Genomic DNA, 14,281 nt, shown 5'->3' on the forward strand with positions numbered 1-14,281 from the left:
TTTTTTTTTTTTTGGTACCGGGAATTGAACTTGGGCTCTTGCTCTTGTGAGGCAGGCAGTAGAACCACTGAGGCAAACCCCTGGCCCTCAAAAACTTGTTTCTCTTAACTGAAACTTTATACTTTTTGGCCAAAATATTTCCATCTTCTTCTTGGCCCACCCCAGCCTCTGGTAACCACCATTCTACTCTCTACTGTGAGTTTGATGTTTTTAGGTTCTACGTGTTAGTGAGATCATGTAGTATCTGTCTTTCTGTGTAGGGCTTGTTTCACTTAGTCTAATATCTTCCAGGCGTACCCATGTTCTCCCCAGTGGCACAATAACCCTGTTTTCAAAGGCTCAATAGTATTCCATTGTGTTTTATAGCTATAGTTGCTTTAAGTGACCTCCCTGCTGTCATTCTGTTCCTAAAATAACCAATCATACTACCTACTAGTATCATAGTTAATTACATGAAACAACAAAGGTGCTCATTTCTTACAAATCTAGCCATATTTCTTAAAATTGTCACATATAACTAACTGCACAATCTGGTTGGAAACTACCTTTTCAGCTTTGGTGGTGTTCTGTGCCTTGTTCATGCTGTTCTCCTACCTAGAATGGCCTTTCCCCTGCCTCCAGCTGCCCCAGCCCTAGCCATCCTTCAGGACAAAGCTTCTGTAAGTTCCCCAGTCCCAAAATGTGCCAGGCAAAGCTACTTGCTCTCTCTTTCACATACACTCAATAATTCTATAGCCATGTATGCATTTCTGTTCAGCTCAACACATACTAATTAAGAGCTTTTCTCCAAGAGTCCAGGAATCTGTCTGGTACAGGAATACAGACATGAAAAATACAGAGCAGCTGCCCTATGGAAGCTTACAGACTAGGAAGGAAAGATGGCCATGTCATTTGATAAGAGCCAAAATAGTCTAAAAATAATCTATTTCAATGTGTCAGGAACTGTCTGTATATTTGGGTATGTCTGTGTGATTGTGTGATTGTGTTATTGTGTGTGTAGGTGTATACACGTGCCCACTCTTTAATGTTTGGGCACCTAGCATAGCACCTGACTGACACAGTAGGTTTTCAGTAAATGTTTAATACATGAATAAATTGTAAATATAGGCTACCCAAATTTAAAAAATATTAAAATGTGAAGTTTAATCTTAGATGATCAAAAAATAAAATTCAAACTCACCCTCAGAAGGCTAATTCAATTGTGAGTTGGGTTGGCATTAGCAAGTGACCAGAAGAGTCACTATGCTAACAAAAAGTGTGTAAGGCGAATCATTCATCCTGGAATTGTTCTATCCCATCATAAACTCCATCCCATTTCAGTGCAGAAAGGAAATGTGTTCTGGGATTGGGGAAGGTTGTTTTGCATTTTGCATCACATGGGATAGTAACAGTGTTAAATATTGAAGATATAATTGAACCTTCAAAGACCTTTTAGCTACCTAAAAGAGTTCCTCCCCAAGGAGCTTCAGTAACATATACAGCCAGAACTGTTCACAGGCAGGAAGCAAATCTGCTTTAAAAATTCCTCATTCTCACGCTAGCTTATAAAAAAAAAAATCAGAAATTCTCCTTATTGTTCTGGACGATCTCTTTAAAGTATGATATCATATGAGTTTACTGAGGTAACTAGAGGAGAGCCTTCTTTGGAAAAGTACTAAGATGTCACAATTTTGCAAATTAAATCAAGAAAAGTAACTTTTCCTGGCACAGATGAGAACCATGAAAAATGTAGTCTCATTGGATAATTTGTGTGTTGAAATTTCTCCCATCTCCTGCCAACTATTTACAAAGAAGACTTTCGGTGATCTGCTCTGGAGCTTCATCTGTCACTTTCAAGAGTTGCCCAACTGCTCCCAGCTTCTTCTGGGGATGAAAGTCAAGATTTGGAATTCACTTTTTCCCAAAATAGCAGCCACTCAATTGAAACCTGTGCACTTGAGTACTTCAGGCTTAGGAATTTGATCTCACCCTTCAGCTTGAAGCCCCTGAGATAATTTCAGAGTATCTTCATACTGCATGAAACAAATTTTAGATATAATTCATGTTATCATGGTAAGGCTTAAAATATATAAAGAACTCGAAACAGCCAGCTCCCCCAAATATAAAGACCCAGTTCAAAAATGGGCATCTGAAATGAACAGACATTTCTCAAAGAAATAAAAGTAGCAAGTAAATATATGAAAAAATGTTCCACATCACTGATCATTTGAGAGATGCAAATGAAAACAACACTGAGATTTCACCTCACCCCACAAAGAATGGCTCCTATCAAGAAATCACAGAACAACAAATGTTGGCGCAGTTGTGGGGAGAAAGGAACCCTTTCCCATTGTTTGGGGGAGTGCAGACTGGTGCCACCACTGTGGAGGTCAATATGGAGATACCTCAAAGAACTAGTATTATAGGTTCCATTTGACCCAGCCATCCCTCTGTTGGGTATCTTTCCAAAAGAATTAAAAGAATCATTCCACAGTGATATATGCGCACCCATGTTTATAGCGGCACAGTTTGTAATAGCTAAAACTTGGAAACAGCCCATTTGCCCATCAGTTGGAAACTGGATAAAGAAGATGTGGTTTTTCTATAAAATGGAATATTACTCAGCCATAAAGAATGAGAAAGTAGATTCATTCATCGGTAAATGGGTACATTTTGAGGTTATACTCCTAAGTGAAATAAATAAGTTACACATATGTAAATACCGAATAATTTCTCTGGTGTGAAAAACTAAAATAGTACTCAAGATCCTAATGGGACAATTAGCAATGTGAAATAGGAAGAAAAGGACCAAAGGTGTAGGGACAGTGAGAAGGATAGGGAAAGGGGAATAAGGGAAAAGGAAAAAAATATGAGAAAATGTACAAATGGAATTAAAGTGTTTGTAGGTGGGGAGGGGAGGAGGGGGTGAATGGAGGGTGGGGACAAGGGGAGAAAATGAGAACCAAGACCTGGCATGTAAAGGGACAAGATCCCAGGAATGAATGTAACTGTATCATCTACCTAGAATGTACCAATAAATTCAATTTTAAAAATATCTACATGTATTACATAAAATAAAAAAAATTCCCTATAGGAGAAAGAAGAGGAAAGAAAGAATAGAATCAGAAGGAAAATGAGAAGGCAGAGAGAATAATAGTAACCAGGTTAGCAATCATTGGGAGAATTAAATGAAATAATACATATAAAGTGGTGTTCCTAATGCTTGAAACATGGGAACTATGGGAATTATTTGATCTATTATTCTCTATTATAATTATCTCATTAAAAATCAGAGCATAAATTGAATTATCGCCATAAAAAATGCGAGTCACTCTCTTGACAAACTTTTATCTACATTTATTCTGACCATCTGATTCAACAAACTCATATAGATTTATCCTTAAGCAATGTGGTCTCATTTTGATGGCTCCAAGGTGGAAAGGAGAACTTCTTCTTGGCCTAAATAGGTGGAAGGAGATCAGGAAAAACAATGGTCACATGGGAAATATGATGAAAGAAGAAATGACTTTTATCTGATATTGCTCTTGTTCATATTCTTTCTCTTCAGAGAAACCATTTACTGTTGATGTCTTCCCTGGACACCAGGTTGCTGCTCAGCTTGGGGACTCCCTTGTGTTGACATGTAGTGTCACAGATTGTGAGTCTCCATCTTTCTCTTGGAGAACCCAGGGGGACGGCCCTCTGAGTGGGATGGTGCGGAGTGAGAGGACTGAGTCCACGGTGACCTTGAGCTCTGTAAGCTTTGAGAGTGAGGATCAGTACCTGTGCACTGTGATGTGTGGACAGAGGAAAGTGGAAAAGGAAATCCAGGTGGAGCTCTACTGTAAGTGGCTTTCAAAGTTATTATCATTTTCTTTCAATTCTTTTAGAAGAAAAAGAATGTGAATTTGTGGTAAGCAGTGAGACCCATTTGCTTAGAAAGGGGATTTAGCATTGTGAATGGTTCCTTGATCACTGAACCAAATATTTTGAGACAACGTAAATGCTGTAAATCTTAAGTCTGTGTTACACAGGTGCACAACATGCACAAGCCTTAGTTTGCGTCTCATCCGGACTCTCTTATCATGCATTTCTTCGCACTCCATGCTCCCTGCTTCCCATCCCTTCTACTGTACATGAGCGTACGAAGTGGTAAGAACAGTGAGGTCGGTGTCCATCAAATAACTGGACGGGGGACACTGCCACTCAGCTATCCAAATTGAACCTTCCTTTTAGAAGTCGGTTGGAAAGCTGGTCTGAAAGATGGGGGAGGGGGAGGCAATGGGAAGCACCCGAAAGCCAAAAAAAGGAGACAGGAAGTAGACTGGAGATGGGGGTGGTCAACACTAGCAGGTCAGGTTTCTGCCCAGGTAGAATCAGGAGCAACGCCAGATCTTAATATTGATTTAGGCTGCGGGCACATATTACCCGCTTCTTGCTCTTCTTGCCACCTAAGGGAAAAAAAAAAAAAGCCTCTACAACCTCGAATCTCAGTGAATTTGATATTGTCTGGAGTTCTTTGGTCTATAATGAATGTCGAACAAAATACGCAAAGTGATCATGAGATCATTTCTTTGAGGTAGTACTTCTGCCTTGTTTTACTCCGTGAACCTAAAAGAACTTTTTGTAAAAATTTTCCACCAGAAACCCTGCCAGAATGTGTGCTACGTTTCAGTATTAAATTCAGAACAAGAATATGACTGTAAAAGGATTTAAATCTCTTAAAAGAAGAGCAAGTTTTATTGTTTTATCATATTACCCAGAGTTCTGGACTTGATGACATAGGTACATTCCCAAGGGAAATGAGAAGCAGTGGTGAAATCTTATCACAACACGGAAACATTTGAGAACCACAATTTAACATTGCATTGTTATAAATTTAATTGTGATAAAGGAATCACAATTTAACATTTTGCTTAAGGGAAAAATTAGCATTACTGTTACGCTTGATAATTATATGAGCCTCATTTTATTGGTTTGTATAGGATATAGTATAGGTTTTACTATCTGAGGCATGATCAAAATATGTTGAATGTTTACATTCAAAAAACTTTTACAACGATAAGAGAAATATTCCCCTTCATTCCATTCAGAATACTTCCCCTTACTTTGAACACACTTATGCCATTGTTCTTGTCACTTTCTGAAGCAGTTCTGGACGTCCTCTTTCATGCATATCTGTAGTTGCACTGTCACGGCTGCCTCGATGTCCCAAAGCCATCCAAAACATTGACCTTTCACAGTCATTTTGACTTTGGGAAAGAGTCAGAAAGCACACGGTGCCAGATGCAGTGAATAAGGTGGGTGAATACACACAGTAAAATTTTTACAACACTGCCTGTTGGACAGCACTTTGCAATAACATTCACTCTAATTATTATCACACTTCATAAGGACACTCACAAAAGAGGACTTTAGGAGCTGCTTCTGAAAGTGGCAAGAAGAAAGGGGTAAGTGTGTTCCAGACTAGGGGATTATTTCGAGGGGAAGTAACAGCACTGTTTTTCATTACAATAAAGTTTTTAAAATGTAAACCTTCTCTGCATATTTTGATCGCCCTTGGTATAGATTAGATTCTAAATAATTGGATTCTAAATAATACCGTTAAGACAGTTCTTGATTAAAAATATTATCTGAGAAATATTTAACACTTGCTGCCTAAATTTCAACATTAGATATTAAGCTGCCGAAATTGAGAATGCTTGAGCTCAAGGAGCTGCACAGCCCCGTGAAATCAAGCCCAGGTTCCAATGTTAAAAAAAAAAATATTGTGAGCTCAGCTCAGTGACTTACTAGTTGTGATGTGCAATGAAAATTCTCTCAGCCTCTGTCAGTTTCAGTTGTCTCAGCTATAAAATAAGTCAAACAATGCCCATCGCATCAGACATTATTTAATTGAGATAATGAATGTTGAGGGACTAGTTTCTACCAAGTATTTAACACATCGTGAAAAATATTTAAATTATCTAAAATACGTAGTTAATAAATAAGATGGTAGAAGCTGATATATCCTTAGAAAAGACTGGGCCATATGTTCAGCAAGATGGTATCATTAGAAGGGGAAAATAAGAAGAACGTTTTTTACACAGTTACTTAATGTACTAAGTATCTTTTATTTCCAGCAGATTTATAATTAATTTTACAGTTATGTGTTTATACTGAATGGCATTATTTATGCATTGATTGTTCTATCCGAGCTGGTAAAGCTGTCATTTTGAGACCTTTGCATTTAAGAGTTTAGCTCACTTTTTTTCTCCCCTAGGTCATATGGCAATTCTATTTAATTTTGTTTTGTTTATTGTAGAGTTTAGCTCACTTTTTCTCTCATGTCACATCTAAGTGTCATTTTTGCTTGATATTTGCAGCATTCCCTCAAGACCCAGAAATTGAGATGAGTGGTTTACTAGTGAGTGGGGACCCGGTCACTGTAAGCTGCAAGGTTCCTTTTGTGTACCCTTTTGACCACTTGGAGATTGAAATACATAAAGGAGAAACTCTTATGGTGAATAAACACTTTTCAGAGAAAATGGACATAAAATCCCTAAAGAACAAAAGTTTGGAAATCACCTTCACGCCCACCAACGAAGATATTGGAAAAGTGCTTGTTTGTCAAGCTAAGTTACATATTGGTGCAATGGAATCTGAACCCAAACAAAGGCAGAGTACACAGACACTTTATGTCAATGGTAAGTACATGCATGATGTACCCACAGCTTAATATGGATTTCTTTATCATGTTTACCAGGCGATAGTTAACATAAGGTTAATAGTTAAAACCTCTGTGAAAAAAAATAACTGAAAAGAAATTTTAAAATAACTGATTAAATAATTGATGTCATGTAAGGACTACTTATTCTCTTATGACTTTATGAGTTTGCCTTTGGAGACTAGCTAGTTGCTCAGTGTGGTATCAGCTGAGCTCACTCATGCATTCTCAGTCAGGGGGTCTTCAGGGCTGGCTGGTCTCAGGCTGATCATTCATATGACCGGCATGTCCAGGTCCTCCTTTCCTCACCTAGTGTCATCCTCACAGAAGGTAACCTAGGCTTACTCTTCCAGAGCACAGCATTTCAATGTGATAAGAGAAGTGTCCTCTTAAAGGCCTGAGTTTGGGAGGTCAATAGTGTTTGTCCACTCACCTAGGTGAGTGACATATCCAGCCCAGATTCAAGGAGAGAAAAATAGACTCTACTTTTTCATAGAAGGTTTTCAAATAAGCTGTGTTTAATACACCATGAATGGTGTTGCATATTATCATGGTTCATCCATGCTTTGATAGCAAGAGTTTCTACAGGATTTACTTCTATTAGAGAATATCCACACTTTTGTCCATGTCATTCTCCATCTGCTGAAATAAATGGTGTCAAAAACCCGAGATTGATAAGTATTCCAATGAATCAAAAGCCCAGTTTTGCAATTTACTGAAACTTGTTGGAAGTTAGGGTATAAAGTGTGAAGCTAAGAAGTGCCTCTATCGTTTTAGTTGCCCCCACAGATATGACTGTCTTGGTCAACCCCTCCTCTATCTTAGAGGAAGGCAGCTCTGTGAATATGACGTGCACTAGTAGTGGCCTTCCAGCTCCAAAAATCCAGTGGAGCAGACAGCTCAGTAATGGAGATCTACAGCCTCTTTCTGAGAACGCCACACTCACCTTAATTTCCACAAAAATGGAAGATTCCGGCATTTATGTGTGTGAAGGGATTAACCAGGCTGGAATAAGCAGAAAAAAAGTTGAACTAACTATCCAAGGTAAGTAGAGTATGACTTTAAATTATTATTGCTAGTATTTTTTGGTTGCTTTACTTATGAAAAAGTCTTTTTAAAAAAACAGCTTTGCTTTAAAAATGTATTAAGGGTTCTTAAGAAGTTCATTTTCTATGCGTGGAGAGCTCCTGTTTGAACCATACCGAGTCACTTAGGCTGAAATTCTTTTAACCTCAAGTGATACACTAGCTTCAGGAACTGTGCCAGGAGTTCTAGTGAGAACTTCTAGTGAAAGTGGTCTTATGAGACCATGGTTATGGTGTTGAAATAAGGACAGGAAGAGATAGATAAGTACCTGCAAATAATTTAGGATTAAAACCACCACATGGGGCTGAATTAGACACTGAGGAGCAATCTCACAAGATAACTGCCAGTATTTTCTTAGAAGCCTAAGGAGCTTAGGTAGCTTTTGTAAATTTTGATGTGTAAGAATAACACCAACTTTGTTCGCCCTCTTGTTCATCATTCTGGTGGCGTGGAACCACCAGAGTGGATCAAGTCATCAGATATACACCTCTCCTTGAGGATAGAGACCCAAAAACTAACAATGAAACAATTTCTACTTGACACAATGAAGCTATAGACAGTTAGGAGCAAAATCCTGAAGTGATTGATTTGGTTTATCCCCCATTCCTTCCCTTTGGGCCATTAGGGTTACTTTCTTCATCAAAGCTCTCATTTCCTTTGTACCCCTTGATATTACTCCCATTAAAGTATTAGCGATTTACTGCGACCTCATGTCAATGAGAATTGTATTTTAAAAGAAAGATCTTGGAAGGGAAATATACGACCTTAAGAAAAACTTTTAGGTTGAATCTCATGGCACTTTGGCTTTGAAGAAAAAGGCTGAAATGAAGTAAAAAAGTTGATGACGGTAACAGGAATGTCAATTATAAAATAGATAGAATACTTCTCTCCAAGAGTGGCTACATTAATGGAGATGTTGTATGTTGAGGATTTAGTCCAGTTCTTAGAACTTGATAAATAGTTGTGTTGTTAGGACAGTAATGTCTATTTACAGCTTGAATACTTGATCTGAGAGGATCCAGTGGCTCTGTGAAACACCAGTATTTGTGCTAGTCTGAGTAAAGAAGCATATGAAAGAAAATGAAAGAAACATATCTTCTCTTGTTTAGGACATGACCCTTCATGACAAACCAGTAAATGCTTGGCTTACTGAATAACATTTCATGTGAACAGTAAGCACAAACAGCAGCTACTGTTGGTGTCATTACATGTGAAATTACTTTGTAATTTTTATTTACTCAGAGGTTCTTTTAAAATTCTCTTTTCAGTCACTCCAAAAGACATACAACTTACAGCCTTTCCTTCCAAGAGTGTCAAAGAAGGAGACATGGTTGTTATCTCTTGTACATGTGAAAATGTTCCAGAAACTTGGATAATCCTGAAGAAAAAAACAGAGACAGGAGACACAGTGCTAAAGTCTATAGATGGTGCATACACCATTCACAAGGTGCAGCTGGAGGACGCAGGAGTGTATGAATGTGAATCTAAAAATAAAGTTGGCTCAGAATTAAGAAGTCTGACGCTGGATGTTAAAGGTTGGCTTTTTTGGTTTTGTTTTTTTGTAATTTTTTGTAATTGTTCAGAGGTTCATAGGTGGTAGAAAATTTCTAAAATCAGTAGAATGACTTAGAAAAATGAGTGAATTCTGTGATGACTATGTTTATTTCTTAATGTCCCTCAAAACAATGAGGCACAGCTGGTTCCATCCTATAGAGTTTAGTCAGGAAGTTGACATTAATCATTGGTGAACATGTAATTCCCATTTGCTTTTTTTCAGTTAACAATTCATCATTGCTCTCTGAGGTCTTGCTTTTATTATGTTTAAACATACATTCAAAACCTTTCACTGGGAGTTGAAAGGAAACTAAAGAAGTAGGATTGGCACATCAAGAAAAATAATTCCATCCAGATTCACTTCCAACGTGAAGAGCGCACTATTTTCTTTTTCTTTTTTTTTTTTTTGGTACTGGGGATTGAACTTGGGTCCTTGCGCTTGCAAGGCAGGCCACTGAATCGCTGAGCTAAATCCCCAGCCTACACACTATTTTCTTATCATGGAGTAGTAGCTTGTATTTTCTGGGTTGACTCTTTTCAGCATTATTATAAGCAGCAATCTCAATCCTGAGCAACATAGAAAGATCTGCAGAATACAGAAGTTCCTTTAAAATGCATACACCTACGACCATCCTTCCCTTTTCTAATAGAGAGGAAGAGAAAGACAATGATCTCAGAGAATTTCAGGGGCCCCTTAATCACATAACCCCATCTTGTGAATGCTCAGCAGGCAGCATCTGTTGATTTTATTGGTGTGAGCAGAATACATTAACCTTGATTAATCATTCTTATTCTCTGTGCAAACTGATGAGCTCCTAGTGTGGACTGGAAGCCACACTTGGTGGTGAACGCAACTGTAAACGCCAAACCTTAAGAGGCCTAACACTTGACTATCATCAGCCTCTTCTCAATGTAGAGAAAACTTGAACCTATATCAGAAAACAGGAAAACTTTTACTGATCTGGCCAACTTTCTCAAGATTACAAGCCTCATCATATATTTTTCTGCCTTTACGGTACCTCCTCGAAACTTGATAATATCAATACATCCATCTAGAAATGTTAAAGAAGGGGAAAATATCACAATTACATGTAAAAGTTTTAGTCATCCACCTGCAATGATTATCCTGAAAAGAGTTGATCTGGCCAATAAAGTTACTATGTGTTCAAACAAAGGGACATTTACCTTGTATCATGTCACTCAAAATGATTCAGGGGTATATGTAATCAGTGCTTCCAATGAGGTTGGGGATGATTCTGGACGGATTGAGATCTCAGTTATGAGTAGGTTGAACTTCATTCATTCCTGTTTTCTTTTATCCTTGATGTCTCTGGCCACCTTTAACTTAGCTTAACCCCAGGAAATTGAACTCCTATGTTTCTGTAATTGTTTGTAATCAGTTATTCTCTTTTAAAGACATATTCAACTTTCTTCATTGTTTAACTTTCTCTTTCGCATATTGACTTTTCTAATCCTTTACTTGCCACTGTTTCCCCATTATTAAATGAGCACGCAAAGAATATTAGGTACTCAGCTAGAAATTCATGCCCCCAAAGTGAATATGGCTTCAAATATCACTGAAGACAAAAATTCCTGAAATTTTCCTGGATTTTTAAAACTAGCTTTGCTTTGCATTTTGTTGGGTTTTAAATTTGTTTTGTTTTGGCTTCAATGTATTACATTGATAGAAACAGTGAGGATTAGTTAAGAATTTCAGTGTTTATACAGCCAACAAAAATTTTTATTAGAAAAATACCCTGGCAAAATACTCTGCAGATGCTTGAGGGAAAAACTGAAAGGCAAAAGGTAATATTTATTAAATTGAAAAGAAACAATAGGGACAGAAATACCTTTGCATAACATGTTGTCAAAATTGATGCCTCACCATAATTATGATGATTTGTATCCTATTAAAATATTACTCATAATCTTTGACTGACTAAACTCTAGCAAAGGAAAGCAGGAAAATGAGGCAACTGTTATTATATTTAGGGTGAAGTACTTTTTCTTCAATAATTTGAAAAAATTAACTTCATATAGGCTGATACTAATGTAAGATATCTACTTCAGTGACTTTCAGTATTTAGAAAGCTGTAGAAGGAATGCTGTGGTGACCAAATTCAGATCATGAATTCCTGCCGAAAGGGAGGGAACATGCGTGTCTCTTAGTGAAACTCAACTATGAGGTCATACAATGCTGTGCATAGTATAAATAGAAGCTAGTCTTCAGTAAACCAGGTTTCTTCCTCAGATAGTCTCACAGGGTTCAGATGTTAAATAGTATTGCAACTGTCAGATGATTTTTTTTTTTATTTTTCCTTTTTTGAACTGAGGGCCTCACACGTGCTAGGCAAGCACTCTACCACTGAGATACATTACCATCCTACTAATTTTAAAGTTTTTGCAAAGTCACAATTGAGGATTTAGAAAGAAAAAAATTAGGTGGGTTTTGAAAGTATATTGGGATTCTTAATTTAGATGAAGGAACATGTAGATCAGACAGTGTTTCTCTGAGTAATATCTCAATGGAAACATGATAGTATCCAAAGAACTTCAGCAAATCGAGAGAATATAAGTGATGAAGAAAAATAACACATATTATGATGCCTTTAGTTCAGGCCTACAACACACACACACACACAAACACACACACACACACACACACACTCCATAATTAAGAATGCTTTTTCTTAATATTGTATTCATCGTGTTTGACTATTATGGTCATACACTAAATGTTATAAGGATTTTCTTGGAAAACTGATCAGTTACCTCAATTCATGGTGACCAGAACCTCGATACTTTAGATATTCCTAGTTTTCAAAACAAACACCAGCTCCAATTTCTGCTTTTGTACAGGATCCCTAAAAACTTGCACCCTCTCTTCTATTTTCCACCTGAATTGACCCTCTTTTAATTCAAGTTTGTGAATATTAACTGCTGTCATCTTTAGATCCATTAAGACCAATGCAACCACCAGCTAATTATTTGGTTAATTCAGAGAAATATGCATTTTGAGATCTTTTTGGTCTTTATCACACTAATTTGATTTCCTTCTCTTTAAAGAACTAGCTGTGCTGTTACATGAAAACGTGTTATTATTGAACAATTTCTTTTTGTACTAGACATTAATTGCATCTATTTGCTTATTTTCTAGGAAGAGAAAATAACAAGGACTATTTTTCTCCTGAACTTCTCGTTCTCTACTGTACATTCTCCTTAATAATACCTGCTGCTGGGATGATCATTTACTTTGCAAGAAAAGCCAACATGAAAGGATCATACAGCCTGGTAGAAGCACAGAAATCAAAAGTGTAGCTAACATTTGAAATGTTCAACCAGAGACACTATTTATAAATCCAATAATACTGCTCGTCATTCCACAAGAAAAGCAATGAGCTGAGTTCAGACTTCTCAGAACGTATGAAAAACAAAAAGGAAGGGCCACTTGTGCCTCTTTCTGGAGCAAGAAGCCAATAGAAGCCTTAGTGCCTGAAAGGTCACTGCCACTGAGATGAGATGACTGAAAGAGTTTCCCTGATGTGTATATACAGTAATGTAACCTGTACATATGTAAAATAAAATTGGCCACAGCAAGTTTGCTTGGAATAGCAGCACTGTATTCTCAGATCATGAGAGCAACAAATAGTTTTGCTTGGACTGACTGTTAATCACTTAACACATCCGAGGAAAATTTATTCTTAACACTGACTGGCGGCTGACCTAAGAGATTTCTCTAATATTTTCTTTCCTTTAACAAAACTTTATTATTACAAAGTTTATTGAAATAGTTTCATGTTTTATGAAGAAGCCAGGGTTTCATATTTGTATAGGTAAATGATAAAGAGGGCAGCAGATTGGCTTTCAGGTACTAAATACCTTAACCTATGGCACTGGTTGACTGGACTTCTCTGTATGGTACTGGCATGGTACGGAGACGTTTTATATTTGTTCATCAAAATCTGTGTAACTTCATTAATAGAGTTTTTAAATGCAACTTTGTTTCATTTTCTTTTGTAAAGGTGTAGTTTTTTACAGTAAAGCGATCATTTCTGGAATTGGAAGGGTTGTGTGCTTATTTATTATAAATGCTTCCTTTAATTATGTCATAGCTCTTTTTGAAATGCTACTTGAAAGGGTGAAAGCTTCAAACTATGGACAGACATACTCAAAATATGGCCTTCAGATGACTTTTATCAAAGTCGCCATGGGAACTTGACAAAAGTTCGGATCTCTTGGTGTCATCCTAACCTAATGAACTGAGATATTTGGCTTTAGGCCCCTGGACCTTGTAACTTTTCAACTCAAACATATACAGCAGTGATGGCGAACGTTTTAGAGAGCAAGTGCTAAACTGCAACTAACTCCACTTATTTATCACAAAATGCCAACACTGCAATAAAACCTGAATACTGAGGTTTTGGTTGAGAAAATACAACTCAACATTAACACATCTTTTGTCTTAAAAGAAAAACAAGGTAACACGCAGGCTATACGTTTGCCAACACTAATATGGAGTGTACATAAAAAGAGCGAGGCAGACAAGTGTGCACATGCTAGAGGTCAATATATAAACATCTCTACCTATCCTACCAAGTTCCAGAGTCAGACTTTACCAGGGTCTCCCATATGACACAAGCTGGCCTGTAACAAGTGCACACGCTGACAACTCCCACTGAGAAGTAACTGAGAAATATCCCAAATTATGTATTGATTATTTCCTTGCTTTTGTTTTATACCTGCATAAATATTCCTAAGTGACACAATGTTTAGTTTTGCCACATTTTGAGTTTTATATAAATATAACCAAATGATATAATTGCTTTATTCTTTCACTCAAGACTATGCCCTTACATAATTTATTTATCCACGCTACAGATAGATATTTGGATCCTTGCCAGCCTTTCCTATTTATTTATATGTTTAGATTATCATTGATATCTTAAAGGAACATTT

At 37.1% G+C, this 14,281-nt stretch overlaps 1 protein-coding gene across 1 annotated transcript in view; it reads left to right on the plus strand.

Annotated features, from left to right (window-relative positions):
• Positions 1-13,374, plus strand: part of Vcam1 (vascular cell adhesion molecule 1) — a 19,763-nt gene extending 6,389 nt beyond the window's left edge. Inside the window, exons 5-9 of the mRNA XM_010639079.2 lie at positions 3,548-3,823; positions 6,345-6,665; positions 7,463-7,729; positions 9,040-9,306; positions 12,483-13,374. Of these exons, the coding sequence (XP_010637381.1) occupies positions 3,548-3,823; positions 6,345-6,665; positions 7,463-7,729; positions 9,040-9,306; positions 12,483-12,643 (1,292 nt within the window). The 3' untranslated portion in view covers positions 12,644-13,374. The remainder of the gene's footprint in view (positions 1-3,547; positions 3,824-6,344; positions 6,666-7,462; positions 7,730-9,039; positions 9,307-12,482) is intronic.
• The last annotated feature ends 907 nt before the right edge of the window (positions 13,375-14,281 follow it).

This window comes from Fukomys damarensis, unplaced genomic scaffold, assembly GCF_012274545.1.
Source record: "Fukomys damarensis isolate Sample0158 unplaced genomic scaffold, DMR_v1.0_HiC HiC_scaffold_33, whole genome shotgun sequence".
Lineage (NCBI taxonomy): Eukaryota > Metazoa > Chordata > Mammalia > Rodentia > Bathyergidae > Fukomys > Fukomys damarensis.